This window comes from Onthophagus taurus, chromosome 2 (genome assembly GCF_036711975.1).
Source record: "Onthophagus taurus isolate NC chromosome 2, IU_Otau_3.0, whole genome shotgun sequence".
In the NCBI taxonomy this organism is placed as follows: domain Eukaryota; kingdom Metazoa; phylum Arthropoda; class Insecta; order Coleoptera; family Scarabaeidae; genus Onthophagus; species Onthophagus taurus.
Genome location: NC_091967.1, coordinates 9,762,097 through 9,776,475, shown reverse-complemented (window position 1 = coordinate 9,776,475; position 14,379 = coordinate 9,762,097). Strand labels below are relative to the sequence as shown.

General features: G+C 29.7%; 6 protein-coding genes and 1 long non-coding RNA gene across 9 annotated transcripts in view; 4 read left to right on the top strand and 3 right to left on the bottom strand.

Moving 5' to 3' along the window:
• Positions 1-14,379, top strand: part of LOC111427471 (Protein phosphatase Slingshot) — a 139,453-nt gene that overhangs the window by 52,088 nt on the left and 72,986 nt on the right. Inside the window, exon 1 of one of the 2 annotated variants that reach the window (XM_023062634.2) lies at positions 13,627-13,904. The exons of the other annotated variant lie outside the window; for it this stretch is intronic. Coding sequence (XP_022918402.1) covers positions 13,848-13,904 — 57 coding nt within the window. The 5' untranslated portion in view covers positions 13,627-13,847. Of the gene's footprint in view, positions 1-13,626; positions 13,905-14,379 lie in introns of those variants that run through there. 2 annotated transcript variants of the gene reach the window in all.
• LOC111427459 (RAS oncogene family member RabX5) lies at positions 2-1,427 on the bottom strand. Its single transcript, XM_023062614.2, has 7 exons — positions 1,249-1,427; positions 958-1,190; positions 805-906; positions 684-748; positions 488-621; positions 238-430; positions 2-189 (listed from the first exon to the last, which is right to left on the bottom strand). The coding sequence occupies exons 2-7, from the start codon at positions 1,185-1,187 to the stop codon at positions 113-115; spliced, it is 801 nt and encodes a 266-aa protein (XP_022918382.1). The 5' UTR covers positions 1,188-1,190; positions 1,249-1,427; the 3' UTR covers positions 2-112.
• LOC111427458 (ribosomal protein L23A) lies at positions 1,696-3,077 on the top strand. Its single transcript, XM_023062611.2, has 3 exons — positions 1,696-1,805; positions 2,141-2,568; positions 2,629-3,077. The coding sequence occupies exons 1-3, from the start codon at positions 1,769-1,771 to the stop codon at positions 3,016-3,018; spliced, it is 855 nt and encodes a 284-aa protein (XP_022918379.1). The 5' UTR covers positions 1,696-1,768; the 3' UTR covers positions 3,019-3,077.
• LOC111420744 (uncharacterized) lies at positions 3,640-4,943 on the top strand. The gene is made up of 2 exons (XR_011639679.1): positions 3,640-3,952; positions 4,019-4,943. It is a non-coding gene; the product is annotated as an uncharacterized lncRNA (long non-coding RNA).
• Positions 7,871-9,887, bottom strand: LOC111427286 (probable tRNA (uracil-O(2)-)-methyltransferase). The gene is made up of 3 exons (XM_023062345.2): positions 9,799-9,887; positions 9,028-9,748; positions 7,871-8,972 (listed from the first exon to the last, which is right to left on the bottom strand). Exons 2-3 carry the CDS (start codon positions 9,727-9,729, stop codon positions 7,875-7,877), a joined length of 1,800 nt encoding a protein of 599 aa, XP_022918113.2. The 5' UTR covers positions 9,730-9,748; positions 9,799-9,887; the 3' UTR covers positions 7,871-7,874.
• Positions 10,129-11,235, top strand: LOC111427288 (corrinoid adenosyltransferase MMAB-like). 2 transcript variants are annotated; one of them, XM_023062348.2, is made up of 4 exons: positions 10,129-10,426; positions 10,480-10,620; positions 10,683-10,887; positions 10,945-11,235. In XM_023062348.2, exons 1-4 carry the CDS (start codon positions 10,365-10,367, stop codon positions 11,170-11,172), a joined length of 636 nt encoding a protein of 211 aa, XP_022918116.1. In that variant the 5' UTR covers positions 10,129-10,364; the 3' UTR covers positions 11,173-11,235. The 2 variants fall into 2 exon arrangements, with proteins under 2 accessions (XP_022918116.1, XP_022918115.1); XM_023062347.2 differs by having other exon boundaries at positions 10,136-10,426; positions 10,477-10,620.
• On the bottom strand, positions 11,226-12,216 carry LOC111427287 (SBDS ribosome maturation factor). The gene is made up of 2 exons (XM_023062346.2): positions 12,002-12,216; positions 11,226-11,930 (listed from the first exon to the last, which is right to left on the bottom strand). Exons 1-2 carry the CDS (start codon positions 12,130-12,132, stop codon positions 11,303-11,305), a joined length of 759 nt encoding a protein of 252 aa, XP_022918114.2. The 5' UTR covers positions 12,133-12,216; the 3' UTR covers positions 11,226-11,302.

Here is a 14,379-nt window from a genome sequence, read left to right as displayed (position 1 = left end):
CAATTATTACAATTATTTTATTATCATCAATACAAAGAAAAATACTTAATTTTCATTTTTTGAGATCATTAACTTGCTTTATATATTATTTATATACCTTTTAAAATGTTAATTAAAAATTCTTGCATTTTGCATCAACACATTTTCCAATTAATTTTTTCTCATCATCAACGGATTTTTGATTAAACACTGTAACAATAAAAATTAAAAACCATTTTAATTAAGAGTTAACCTTACCAATTGGCTTAGATGGAATTAATGAATCCAATTTTTCGTTAGAAATAATTTTATCAAAAGATAAACTGGCGATTCGCAAAAATAATTTTGAGATGTTATCTCCAGTTCTTGAGGAAACTGGCCAATATTCCATATCTAATTTTTTTGCGTAATCCATCGCTGATTGTTCTATGTTGTTATAAGCTGCGTTTGACTTTAATTTGAGATAATTTTAATAAATCAAGTTGGAAGATAAATTGGGTGTATTTACCACCAAATCGATTTTTGATCCAACGAGGAATAAGAAAGGATCCATGTCCATTGATGCATCCAAAGCTTCTTCCAGCCATTTTTTGCAATGGGCTAATGTTGCAATTGAGGTAAAATCAAAAACTACTATTATAACTATTAAAAAAATAAGAATTTTGGTATAATAATAAAATTAATAATTTGAATAAAGCATATACCATGAGCGCTTCTATAATAAGATTGGGCTATTGATTTAAATCTTTCTTGTCCAGCTGTATCCCAACTAAAAATTTATTAATATGAATGTAATATTTAAATCATTCAAAGATTATTACTTACATCTGTAAATGAAAAGGCACATTTAAAATATCAAACCTTTCAACATCAAAATCAACCCCAATCGTAGCCTTATATCCGGTGGCAAAAATTTGTCTACAAAATCTAAAAAGAACTCTACCACAAAACAGCTTAATCATTTAATTTGTTTCTTACCTATTAATAATACAAGTTTTTCCTACAGATAAATCACCCACAATAATAACTTTACAAATTTTTAATTCCGAAATGATATCTTGCCCGTACTGAAAGCACATTTCCCTCGTTATATCACAAAAATCTTTTTGTTTATAAGGCGTTGAATCCTTTTTATAAGGCGGTGGAATAGTTAAAATTTGTCGATTATCCACTTCCTGAGCTACCATTTTTAGTATGCCTTTTTTCATGTTCTAAAATAAAGTTCTTTAGAAGAGTTACTGAAGCGTGATGTTTGTATTTCAAACCTACCAACAAGCAGGTGTGCTCACGTACGACAAAACAATTCAAAAAGATGAATTAAAGCAATTAAAACCAATTAATTCTTGTTACAAAATTTTAAATGATGACTCTTTCGAGGAAATTAGATTGAAAATTGTTTTCGGCGAAAAATGATTTAAGTTGACATAAAATTTATTTACGTCAAAAAAAACAATAATTTAGCAATTATTTTATTTAAATTAGCTGAATTTTATAAAAAATATCATTTTAAGCATCGTTTTAAAACCACGCTGTATAAAATTCCACCATTGCTGTCATATTAATGATAATTGAGGTTATATCGTATGAGTACAAAACTGAATAGTCAAATAGTGTAAAATTTTAAAGAAGATTTATATTTCTACAATTTAAGATTATTTAATTAAAAATAAATTTTTAGAATATCGCGCCCTTTTTTTACGCTTGACTTTGTGATATTGCGCATGCGCGAAATTAATATCCGTTTGGGAGTTGATTTGACAACTTCCTTTTAGTGTGGCTCTTTTGCAAGATGGCACCGCCAAAGCCAAAGTCAGCGGATAAACCCGGTGAGTTTTTAACGATTTATTCACAAAAAATTCAAAAATGTCTCAATTTTAACTAAAATAAACCATCTAAATCACGTTTAAATACAAATAAGCAATAATTTTCTGTTTGTTTGATAATTTTTAACTTGTTGACGTTGACCACGCGGTTAAACATTTAACACGTTTACTTTTCTTTAAATGCAAAAATTAAAGATTTTAATGATGATTTATGTGCGGGAATCTCGTTGAGAACCATGAAAACAAACCTTGATCACATCACTGAAATTCTAATAAAAAAAAATAAAAATATTTTGAGGTTATGTCAGAAATGATTTACAATTCTAATTAATTTCTAGCGGCGAAAAAAGAAGAAAAGAAGAAGACGGCCCCAGCCTCTGCGGCTGGTGGTTCTAGTAAAGCGGCTCCTGCTCCAAAAGCAGCAGCTGCAAAACCTGCATCAGCACCAGCTGCTGCAGCTCCAAAACCAGCCGCGGCTGCTCCTAAACAAGCTGAAAAGAAAGCAGCCAAACCGGCAGAGAAAAAACCAGCGACTGCTGCTAAACCAGCGGCGAAAAATGTAGCAAAATCAACAACTGCTAAGCCGAAGGTTGCCGCAGGGAAACCTTCAGCGAAAAGCGTTAAAAAGCCAGCATCGAAAGTTACTGCAAAACCGAAGGCTCCTGTTAAATCTGTTTTATCTAAACCTAAAGTTCATGTTCCACCGAAACAGCAAAAACAAAAGGTTTCTAAGCCTGTTGAAAAAGCTAAAAAAGTTCAAATTAAAGTAAGTTCTTAAATTTAATTAATCATTTCTTTTTTAATCTTTTTTTTAAATTTTGTTAAGGTTATTAAAGGTCCACATGGAACCCACATCCGTAAAGTTAGGACATCCGTCCATTTTAGAAGGCCAAAAACCCTTAGGCCTCCAAGAAATCCAAAATATCCAAGGAAAGCTATCCCCAACAGAAACCGCATGGATGCTTACAACATCATCAAATATCCGTTAACTACGGAAGCGGCGATGAAGAAAATTGAAGATAATAATACTTTGGTTTTCTTGGTACACACCAGCGCCAATAAGCACCATATTAGGGCTGCTGTTAAGAAGCTCTATGACATAAATGTGGCTAAAGTGAACACGTTGATCAGACCAGACGGTAAAAAGAAGGCGTATGTTCGATTGGCTAGAGACTATGATGCACTTGACGTTGCCAATAAAATTGGTATTATATAAATTTGCTTTCGAATTTTTGTTGTGTACGTTAATTGTATTAATAAAAATTTGAAAGATTAGTTAGGTTTTTATTTTAATATAATAAATTAATGGGTGTGTATAATTATTGATTTGTTTTTTTAATTGTATCCTAAAGCACAAGTTTTTAATAATAATAAACATGATGCAGTTATTTTATTTGTGTATAATTGGGTAGAATCACTTGATTGAGAAATTTTCTGAAAAATTATTAATATACCGGTGTCCCTCAGAAGTGGTTCGCTCCCATATTTTTTTTTTATTATTAGTGATATAAGAAAACCATTTAGAATGCATAATTAGGCCGTTAAAACGGATTATTACGACATGAAATCATTCACTTTGTACTTCCGGTTCACAGAGTATACAGAGGCCGGACTCCGGCTAATAAATTGGCACTCCTATCTATCCTTGTTCAACAAATGAAAAATGCGTATGGTACTTTCTCTCTCACATAAATTGAAACTGTGTAGATGGCGCAATTGTCGCGTTACAGTAGTATTTAAACAAACCAATAGATGGCACCACTTATTTCAAAATTTTTAACTCGTAGAGTTAAGAGAAAGCAATAGATGGCGCTATGTATTTTAAGTAGTAAATCCCACAGTTACGTCCAGTTCTGTCAGAACTAACGAACTTTCTGTGTTTTGTTTAATTATTGTGCAGTTTTGCGTGTTTATCGTTTGATTATATAAACTACTAAACAAATCTGTATCGTTTGATTATAGATTTGTTTAGCAGTTTATTTGTTTGCATAATTTAGTTTTCCTTAGTTTTATTGTCATACTTTGTTATCTTAGAATTAGTTGGTTTTTGGTGGTAAAGTAAGGACCAAAATGGATAGGATTTGCTACATTTGCGGACGTTCGGTAGAGGAAGTGGTCAAGTTATTTTGATTTCCATTAAATACCAATAAGTACATTTATAAATTTAAGTTAGATAGATTTTTTGTACTAAATGAAAATTTACTTTGATATTTTAGACAGCGATCATAGAATGAGTGCCTTGGTGTTCCTGTAGAAAACATATATTCTAGCCGAATGACAATTTGCAATAATCATTTTACAATGGAAAGTTTTATGTTGAATAAGAATTTTAAAGAACAAAGAGAAACAGATCTGGAGACTTAAGAAGAATTATGAAAATAAAACCACATTACTGAGAGATATGTTAAACAAACCAGAATATTTTACTCAGGTTTTTAAAGGTAATAATGTTTACTTTCCAATTATCTAATCATGAATTAAGGCAATATATTTAAGTCTCAGTTGTGATTATAGTTAAAGCAATGCAAACCATGATTATGATAAATGATGAACTAAGAACTTAAAACTATGACTAAGACTAAAGCATGTTACATGAATCCTGTTCCTTTTGTTTTGTTTTAGTGCTGATAAATTTTGCTAGGTTTGTTATTGTTTCGCTCACTTTAATATTAGATTAACTTTAAGTTATAGTAATAATAATAAAGCATTAATTAAGTTTCAAATATTTTTGCATTTTAATTGATAGGAACAGAAACAAATAAAAAGAAATATTAAAGTTTTATATCAATTGTTAATTCGGAAACAATAATTATTTTATAACTAAAACAACATTTTATCACTAATACTGTGTACTGCTCATTTTCGCTGTAATACTTGTAATTTTAGTTGCTCTGTAGTATTTTTTTATTCTGGCTGTCTTAAATCTGTTGTTTACAATAACAATTCGTATTCCTAAATTTGTCTAGAAGTTTATTTGACTTATGGTATGCTAGAGTTTTTCATGGGTTTTCCTCTAGCCTTGAAGCAAATGCTTTACCATTGTACAAAAACGCACCCTTTTGCCATGAAAACGATTAAATATTTAAAAATTTATAGTTGTAAATTTTTGTCTATAAATATACATAGATTTCTTCTTCTGAAGTTTGCATTTTTATTTAATAATTTTTTGTTAGTTTTTTTTAATAACAAGTCCAAAAAAATCACTGTTTTCATCTTAAAACTTGTTCAAGTTTTGAGATGACAATTTTTGATTTTTTGGAACTTATTATTAAAAAAAATTTAAAGAGTAATGAGATTTTTATTTAAACTAGCATTCAAATTCCCGCTCGTATTTATCGATCGACTACACTACCGCCATCTACACAGTTTCAATTCTCTAGAGAGAGATAGAATATGAGGTCCAAATGAGAGCGGTATAAGTTAAGCATCTGGTCACAGAATAATTTATTAATTATTCTGTGATCTGGTCATCTGTGTTCCGGTTATACCGGATGCGAGTACTAATTATTAATATACCGGGTGTCTCTCAGAAGTGGTTCACCCCCATATATTTTTTTAATTAATAGTGATATAAGAAAACCATTTAGAATGCATAATTAGGCCGTTAAAACGGATTATTACGACATGAAATCATTCACTTTGTACTTCCGGTTATACCGGATGTGAGTACTAATTTCACTATTTTTTTAAATCTAAATATAATTTTTTTTTTTCTTCAGTTGGGTAGATAGCATAATTTCACATAACCTTTACTTGAAAAAATTTTCACGATCGCTTATAATTTTTGAAAAATAAAATATATTCGTTATTGTTTAACGTTTTAGTACCTTCGGAAAATGTATTATAACTTTTGACGCATAGTAGCTAGGTTAATAGTATAAATTACGCAATGATTTACTGTTTCTTGAGCAGTGATCACTGCTATGCTTTAGTCAGTGGTTCTTTTTTAATAATGGTGTAAATTAACAGTTGTATTAAATTAGTTTTAAAAGAAAAAAGGTGTGCCATTTGAAAAAGTTCAGCCCCCCCTTAAATATTAAAAAGTAGGCGCCATTGCATACACTACTTCGCCGTAATCGCCGTATGGCACTTCTTTAGCGTTACTTGTTGGCTGAATGAGTTAATTGCATATATATACTATCTTCTATATCGCTGACTCCCTATCTAAGCAATGAGTGGCGAGCGTTTCCATCAAAAGAAGACGGAATGATATATGTTTTGTCTTTGTCGTACCCCCGTGTCGCGAAAGCGCTAGCGCGAATCGTAAATTTTAAAGAGTTTGAAGTGTTTCGCGCGTATTTTATGCAGCTTTAAAATGCAATTATTATTATAGATGGTTTACTTTAACTATAAATTATCACTGATGCATCAAATAAATTAGAGTATATGTACTCTAAATGTTTATAAAGAAAAATGTTTCAAGAAAAGGAGGACTTTGAATTCTTTTTTATTACACTGAGACCTTTCCTTCTACCTGCTCAACCAATTTTTAGGACCCAAAAATATCTCCACTACTCTTTTTCTTTTTTATTTTACTTTTAACACATTTGCTTCACTTTCTTAACAAATAACAATTACATTTTAAATTGCTTAGTCCCTAAAATATGTTAATAATTATGTTATTATACACATGAAACCTATAATATACATAACTAAATATTTAGATTTTAGGTTATGTTTATGTCAAACATTTATTTGTTGATTTATAAACATCAAGGTCATCAGCTGCTATTAATTTTTAATTCACCGTCCAATAAGATAAAAGCGTACTCATCACGTGTTCACACATGTCTCTTGAGTCGACGGGGGTACGACAAAGACAGATATATATATATCTGCACTCTAGTGTTTACACTCTTTTGCTGCCTTAGTCGGCGATATAGAAGATAGTATATATATGGTTAATTGTATAGAAAAATATATAGGGTAAGTAAAAGAAGAGGAATAAGGTACACATTTTCTCTCCACGTCATCTTGCGCCTTCTGTGCCTCAACCTATTGTGTGGCACCAATTCCATGACTCTTTTAGGTCATTTGTCGGGTTGGGTTGGGTTGCATATCCGTACCATTAAGGCTCTTTATCTCGATTGTCTCTAATGTACTTATGACAATTCCAACATTTTCCCTGATATTCAACAACGTTCCTCACTGTTTGTTCTGTCCTAATAAAGATTCTATGGGTCGCAGTAGAGTCGATAATAAGCATATCGACCCTATTGCGACCTGGAGGAAGGTTGGCGTTATTTTCTTCTCTCTGCATCTTTATTGTACGTCAAAAGACCCTAAGCACAGCTTAACCCTAAATCTGACAGTTTCTAGGCCTAGACCCTTAAAAGGCCTTAGACCTAACTTATAAAACCAATCCTTCATATAATGTAAATTTGACTAATACTTTTTCTGGTCCTTCTATTTATTTATGAAAACTAAAAGATAAACGATGAATTATATTTCTTTTATTTAATTTCGGTGCTACATTGCTACACCAAAGAATAATTTATTAAAAAACTTATAACGAAGTGTACGTATGTGTCAAATTATTTGTGGGGCACTCACACACTTCTATTTATTGTCGATGTCGGTTTTCGCCATCATCATTATTAATCATTATTACAATTAATATAATATAATTAAAGTTTAAAATGGAATACGTGTACTTATTTAAGAATATATCATTAAATTTTAACATCATATGTTGTTAAAATGATTCTTATTATAGAGTCTCTGATGATGGCATAAGCTGATATTGATTAAACAATAAATAGAAGGACCAGAAAAAGTATTCTTTTATTCTAATTTACATTATATAAAATAAATGGTCGACATGGATCAAACCTCCTCATCTAATTAAATCCTTTATGTCATTTGATTTCTTCCACCTTTTTTCCAAATCTTAGCATTTTTAATTCAGCTTGGAACATAGCAGCTCATTTCTACTAATCTTGGAATTAACTGGACAGTATTATTATGGGTTGAAATTATTTAAGATGCACAAGAACTACTATGAATTGCTATACATTTAGTTAATTTTTAAAATTAATTTTGTTAACTAAAAATTAATTAAAAAAATATTAATTATGAATCCTTTATTGAAACATGATTATAACAACAATCACCAAAACTATGTAAACATCCATCTGGATGATTATTAAAAAACCAACAAAGCTTCTCTTTGTACTTGGCAACTTTGTCAAAAGTAGAAGGAACTCTTATTTTCACAAAACCCTTCTCAACCTCAAAAATATATCGGTGATTTCTCATCAACGTTTGTAACCCACCACAATTATTTTTTAATTCTTTCAAATCTTCTTTTGAAATAGAACCAGTTAAGTCTTTGATTGAAAATGATCCACCACAATTCCAATTTCCATTATATCCTTTTAAATAGTTTTTCTCTTCTAATAGTTTATTAACTATTTTTAAAACGACTCTATTTACAACATTTCTATTGATTTTAGTGCAATTTCTCACTTTTTCCTCTTGAGGTCGTGGTTTAAAATCACCATATGAACCAACTCCATCATCTAATTCAAATTGATTTAAAGTTGTTTTACTTTTTATGAGATCATCCAATTTTTGATCTATCATAGCAAATTCATTTTTATCATTTTTATATGTTCTTCCAAAACTAATTAAACAAGTTCTTTTAGTTGAAGGAATTTTTAATTTGTCAATTTTAACATTGAATCCACTAGTTTTTGAAATCCCCTCAATGTACTCAATATATTCATTATAAACACTTTTCGAAGTGTTTAATCTAGAATATTTTTTTCCAGAGAAATCATAACTACAACAAGGAAGAAGAAAAAAATTCGTTTTGTATGAACTTCTTGAAGCAATAACCGGAATCCAAGGTGTTAATTCATCAGAGTGATTGCCAATTATCCAATCAATTTCGGGAAATAAATAATTTGATGAGGGAATGATAGTTTTTTCTTTTAAAATTACACTTTTAGGGTATAAATCCCAAATTTTTCTTTTTCTTACATCAATACCAAAACCATTGTAACCTTCTTGTGATAAAATAAAAACTAACAAACCATTTCCACACCCTAGATCAACAAATGATGGTTTTTTAGATGTTTTTAAGGTGTTCCATAAACATATTAAATATGTTGCAATCGCTATATCTTCATAAACAAATTTAAGAGGATCCGTATTTTCAGGCCAAATCTAAAGAAAGTTTTTCATAAAGATAACTTTACATTTAAACAATAACAAAATGTACCTTAACCATATCTTTTCCATATTTTTCTTTTAAATTGACATACAAATCAGAGTATGCATCCATGGAAATTAGTTTAACAGATTCTTGTGGTGGTTCTTTTAATTCTTCTTGAGCCCATTTAATCAATTTCATAAATAATTTATCAACTAACCAATTAGCACTGTTTGTATCAGCATCTTCAAAGTTGTTAACTGTACAACGAACATGGTTTGAAGACATTAATTCTAAATTATAAAGAAAGTTAGGAGCTATGTTTACATTTGACTCCATACCAGCTATAAAACTTGCAATATTTTTATTTTTATTCAATACAACAATTTCTACACATTTCTTATGTATTGATAGTTTTGGAATTACAATTCTTAAAGAAATAAAAATTCCTGATGTTGATGAATTAAAATCATTTAAATCAATTTTGGTAAGAACCAAGTTTTTATCATAAGGTTTCAAGATATCGTTTATGAGATTACAAATGTTAATTTTGGTTAATTGTGGTAACTTCATGGTTTCATAAAGAATTGCAGAACATGTTAAAAACTCCAATAAGTTTGTAAGAGATGATTGTACGGAATAAAAAGAAGCTTGAGTAACACCCATTAATTTTTTGTTGACTAATTGAGGTCTATTGTGATAAACCATAACAGATTCCCAATATTTATCTAAAGATACAGTACAACCACTCGTAATTAAAGGAATATCCATCTTATTATTTATTTAAATACTAAAAATTAAAGTAAATAATAATTACAATAAAAAGTAACAGTATTTAACCTTCTTCATAAGCCAATCAATATCATGATAAGATCTCAATATTAACTGTTCGATCTTAGCAGGATCAGTTTCATCTTTATATTGTTTATAACTCTAAAAACAATTCGTTTAGAAAAAATAATCTTTACAAAATCTGTTAATAACAACCTGTTTTATTTGAAACTTATAATGTTCTTGTGGTCCTTTAGGTAATTTCTCACACTCTCTCATCAAATACTTAAAAACAGCTTTTGGTGAATCAACAGAAGGTTTCGTTGAAAAAAATCTTTCAATCCTCCACATGACAGATAAACTTAACCACACTTTTTCAATTTCTTAACCTCAATTCTAAAATAAAATTAAATTTATTTTGAATTTTGTATTGCGTTTTGGGCTATTTCTCACACTTTCATCCAGTACTTAAAAATAACTTTTGGAGATTTACCAAGACGTTTCGTAGAGAAAAATTTAAACGTTTTTATTTATCTAAAATTAACCTAACTTTCTCAGTTACCTAACCTCAATTTTAAAATGAACTTGACAATTTAAATCCAGTTTTGACATGAAAATCAATACATTTACGAATCATGTTCTTTCGACACTTTGTGATATCTTCCAAAAAATTATTAACCAAAGATTTTAGTAAATTGTACGTTTCAAACCACTTCAAATTCGTAGTTTAGATATATTTTGTTTTAGAAGCAGTGTAAAGCAATATCCGGACGCTTTTGCTAAAGATGGGGACACAGGATATTCCAGAACTTCTTCAGGGACAATTTTACCGAAAGATAATAAGGTATTTGAAGCTATGGGAGCAGCCGAAGAGTTACTTAGTTTCTTAGGGTATGTTGTGTTTTCTGTTAAATTTGGTGTAAAATTGGTTACGTTTGAATCAAATTTTATAGATTAGCAAGAGAATATGCTTTAGAAAGTGAACATGAATACTGTGATAAACTAAAACGAGCCCAAACTGTTATAATTGATATTTCTGAGGCAATATCCAAACAATCGGGTGAAAGTTCTGTTAAATGTACTCATGTTAAAGAATTGGAAGATTGGATTAATCAATATTCTAAAGAATTACCTGTTCAAGAAAAATATATTATACCTGTATATTTTTTGTTATAGTCATCTTTTTAATGATACCTTTAATTTTAAACTTTTTAGGGTAGTGGTTTAGCTTCAGCAACTCTACATGTTTCTCGGTCAATTTGTAGACGTGTTGAACGAGCGATTGTACCTCTTGTAAGAAATGGACATCTTTGTTCTTCATGCCAAATTTATGTGAATCGATTAGCGGACTTCTTATTAACTGCATCACGTTTAGCTGCTAAAATGGATAAACATAATGAGACCATATATGTTCCTTCTACTGATACAAAAAATAGTCAATAGATTTTGTTTAAGTGTAAATAGTATTGTTTAATATAATTATAATAAATAAAAACTAAAGAAACATTCGTGTTTATTAAGCAACCAAACTTTATTAAAGACTTTTAACATAAATAATTATTTTACACAAAATTTATAAATATTCATCTCCCAAAACCATTTCTTTATAAGATAAGATCTCCAATACTCCAGCTCCTTTAGTTTCATTACGAATCATTTCATCAATTATTTTATAAAGACCAGGATCCACCAAAAATATCATACACAATTCATCTCCAGTTCTATCCTCATTTTCAACCTCAACTTTCTCCATTTTTATTATTTTATCCTTCCATTTTTTCGTATCTTTTCCCTTTAAAATCACCCTCAACCTCATTTGAGCCCTCTCAATGGGAATAGTTTCCTTCAACATTTTTATAACGGTCAAAGCTTGTTGTTTTGCACTTTGATTCGGTTTAACAGAATAATGAATGTCTTTCATAGCCTTTTCAATCATGGTAACAGGATAAGGACGTTTTAATTCCGGATTTAAACATTTATCGGCCACAGTAGTGGCAATATCTTTAAAAAGTGCGTCTAATTGATTGTGACGCTCTTTATCTGATACTTGGAGTTCACCTTTTTGAAGAATTAATTTGCATATTTCTGTTGCATTATCCATTCCAAAAGCGCTTAAAAGATCCTCTTTTTTAGCTACTTGTCCCTTTGATACATTCAGGAATACCGTGTGAGTTTGCAAAACTTCATCAATATCCTTTTCACTAAAATTAAAATTGAAAATTGCAAATTATTGTGAAATAAAATTTCTGTTTTTGGATTAGCTTTAACTTACATGTTATTTCTCCATGATATAGCTTTGTTTTTATAACACGCAATTTCAAATCGTTTTCCTCCCTTTTTCATACGCACAACGGCAACGTTTGTTAAACGTATTTGGTTTGTTGGTGTAAATATTTTCGACATTCTTGATGCTAACGATGGTGTTTAAGATCTGGTTTAAGAGTTCAAACGTAAAAGTGAGGTTAGGTTGTATTTTGACATTTGAATCAAATTGAGGGTTATGAAAAAGTAATTTTTTGTAAAAACGATATTCAAAATTAAAGATAAATGTTTAAGATAAGTTTTTTATTAAAAATTAAGAAAAAAAAACACGGTATCTCTAATTATTTTAAGTGAATTAATGTTTTGAATTGTATTTTAGAATGTGTGTAATGGATAAAGTAGTTAAAAGATGTCGCTAGATTCAGCTAGATTCGATTGAGACAATTTCATTTTCTTTTTATTAACAACAATTAGAGATGTTTAATCGTATTTTATAAGCAGTGGAGGCTGCACTTTTTATGGCAATAAGTCAATTTGGCAGACAAACAAAATGGATCTACTCTACAGCCTATTTTTTTGTTTGGAGTCATCATAAATGAGATGCAAATGCTGAATTTGGTATTACAAACACTTTGGTAGAGGCTGTTCGTGTTAATTCATCTGCAGCTTCATAGCCAGCCTTTGTACTTATATTCTTCCTATAAGCACAGTTGTTCTGTGCTATAAGTTTCGATTTAAGCACCCACTTTGTTTGGAAGCATTAGATTGAGGTGCTGTGTTGTATTTTATCCATTTTCAATGGTAGTTGCTAGTAGATCTATATTGGGTGATGTGGTGCTGTTTTTACAGAAGTTTCAGGTTATATCATAATATATTAAAATGATTTTTTAGGGACTATTGAAGATTTATTTATTTATCTCAAGTGGGTACAGAAACATATCGAACCCAATAACACTCTACCACAAACAACGAGTTGTATTCAAGTTAAATTGCAGTTCACAATAATGCTGCAAAAGTTAAGTGTGTGAAGAACTTTATTATTGGAGCAATCTTTATTTCTGGACAGAAATGGAAGAATGCAGAAAAGTGTTTTGTTACTAAAGAATATGCTATTTCTTAATAATCAAAAGTATAGTATTATTACTTTTATAGCTTTTATGTTAACAAAAATTGTGATTTATTTGTGTAATTAATTAGGTTGGATGTAAGTATTAACAGATGTCGCTGTTTCCATTAAGATTAAAACAACTTTTTATTCTACGACATTCATCGAAACTATGTTAAATTAAAACTAAAATTTTTATCTAAATTAATGCGTTCTATTAAATTTTATTGCTAAATTTTATTTTAATTTTTATTAAACAGGATTAGTTACATATAATTAGTTTGTTTATAATGATTATTGATAGATGTCGCTGTATGCGTGTAAGAAAAAATATTTCCAATTAAACGTTTTATTGAAATCACAAACTTTATTTTGATTGTAATAAAAATTGTATTATATTTCGAATAATTTTAATCTAATTATAATTAAAAAGTAATTTGTTACAGTTTAATTTAGTTTTGGTTATATTGATTGTTGACAGATGTCGTTAGTTTCGGCGTAACAGTCGTTTTTAATCTGTGGGGATCGGCGAGAGAGATATCAGGAACAATAATAATCACAAAAATACAGTGCGGTGATAGTAGAAAAATGAAATTAACCGAACATGACAATTAACCTGACGTTCCGTCCCGTGCGGTGGTGTCATACGCGGCGGTATAGTGCTTAATTTCGTGCTGGTGCGAACTGTTTTATTCACCAAATGTAAGGTGCCGATCATTTTTTTTACATTCCGACTTAAAGTTATAATACAATGGCTTTGGTAACCGTACAAAGAAGCCCCAGCAGTAATAATTCACCACAGAGCATCGTAAGTTATTCATATTTCAACTTGGTTTTAAGCTATAAACGTTAAAATCTTTTTGTTTGGAGGGTAAACTTAAAACGCTTTGTGTTTATGTATGTGTTGTGTCTGTGTGATTGTATTCGTGATAACCTGTTGAAGATTAAAAAAAATTATAATATAATAATTGCATTTTGTAATTTAGATATGTAATAATTTTGATGTTTGTTGAATTAGTCACATAACCTTATTTGTCATAATTTTTTTTGTTATTGTTGATAAAATAATTATGATAATAGAAATTTTGATTTGAAAGTGTGATAGTATTCGGAATTATTTTTTTAGGTGAATATTCGAAAAGAAACGTGTTTTTTAAATTGTATTTAAAGTAAAATGTAGAAAATCTTCCTTTTTTGGTTATAAATCGAAGTTAACGGTAGTTGTCGCGGTGTGGCGCTAGCGTAGCTCGGTGCATGCGATTTCGTGTTGGATGTTCGTTTCT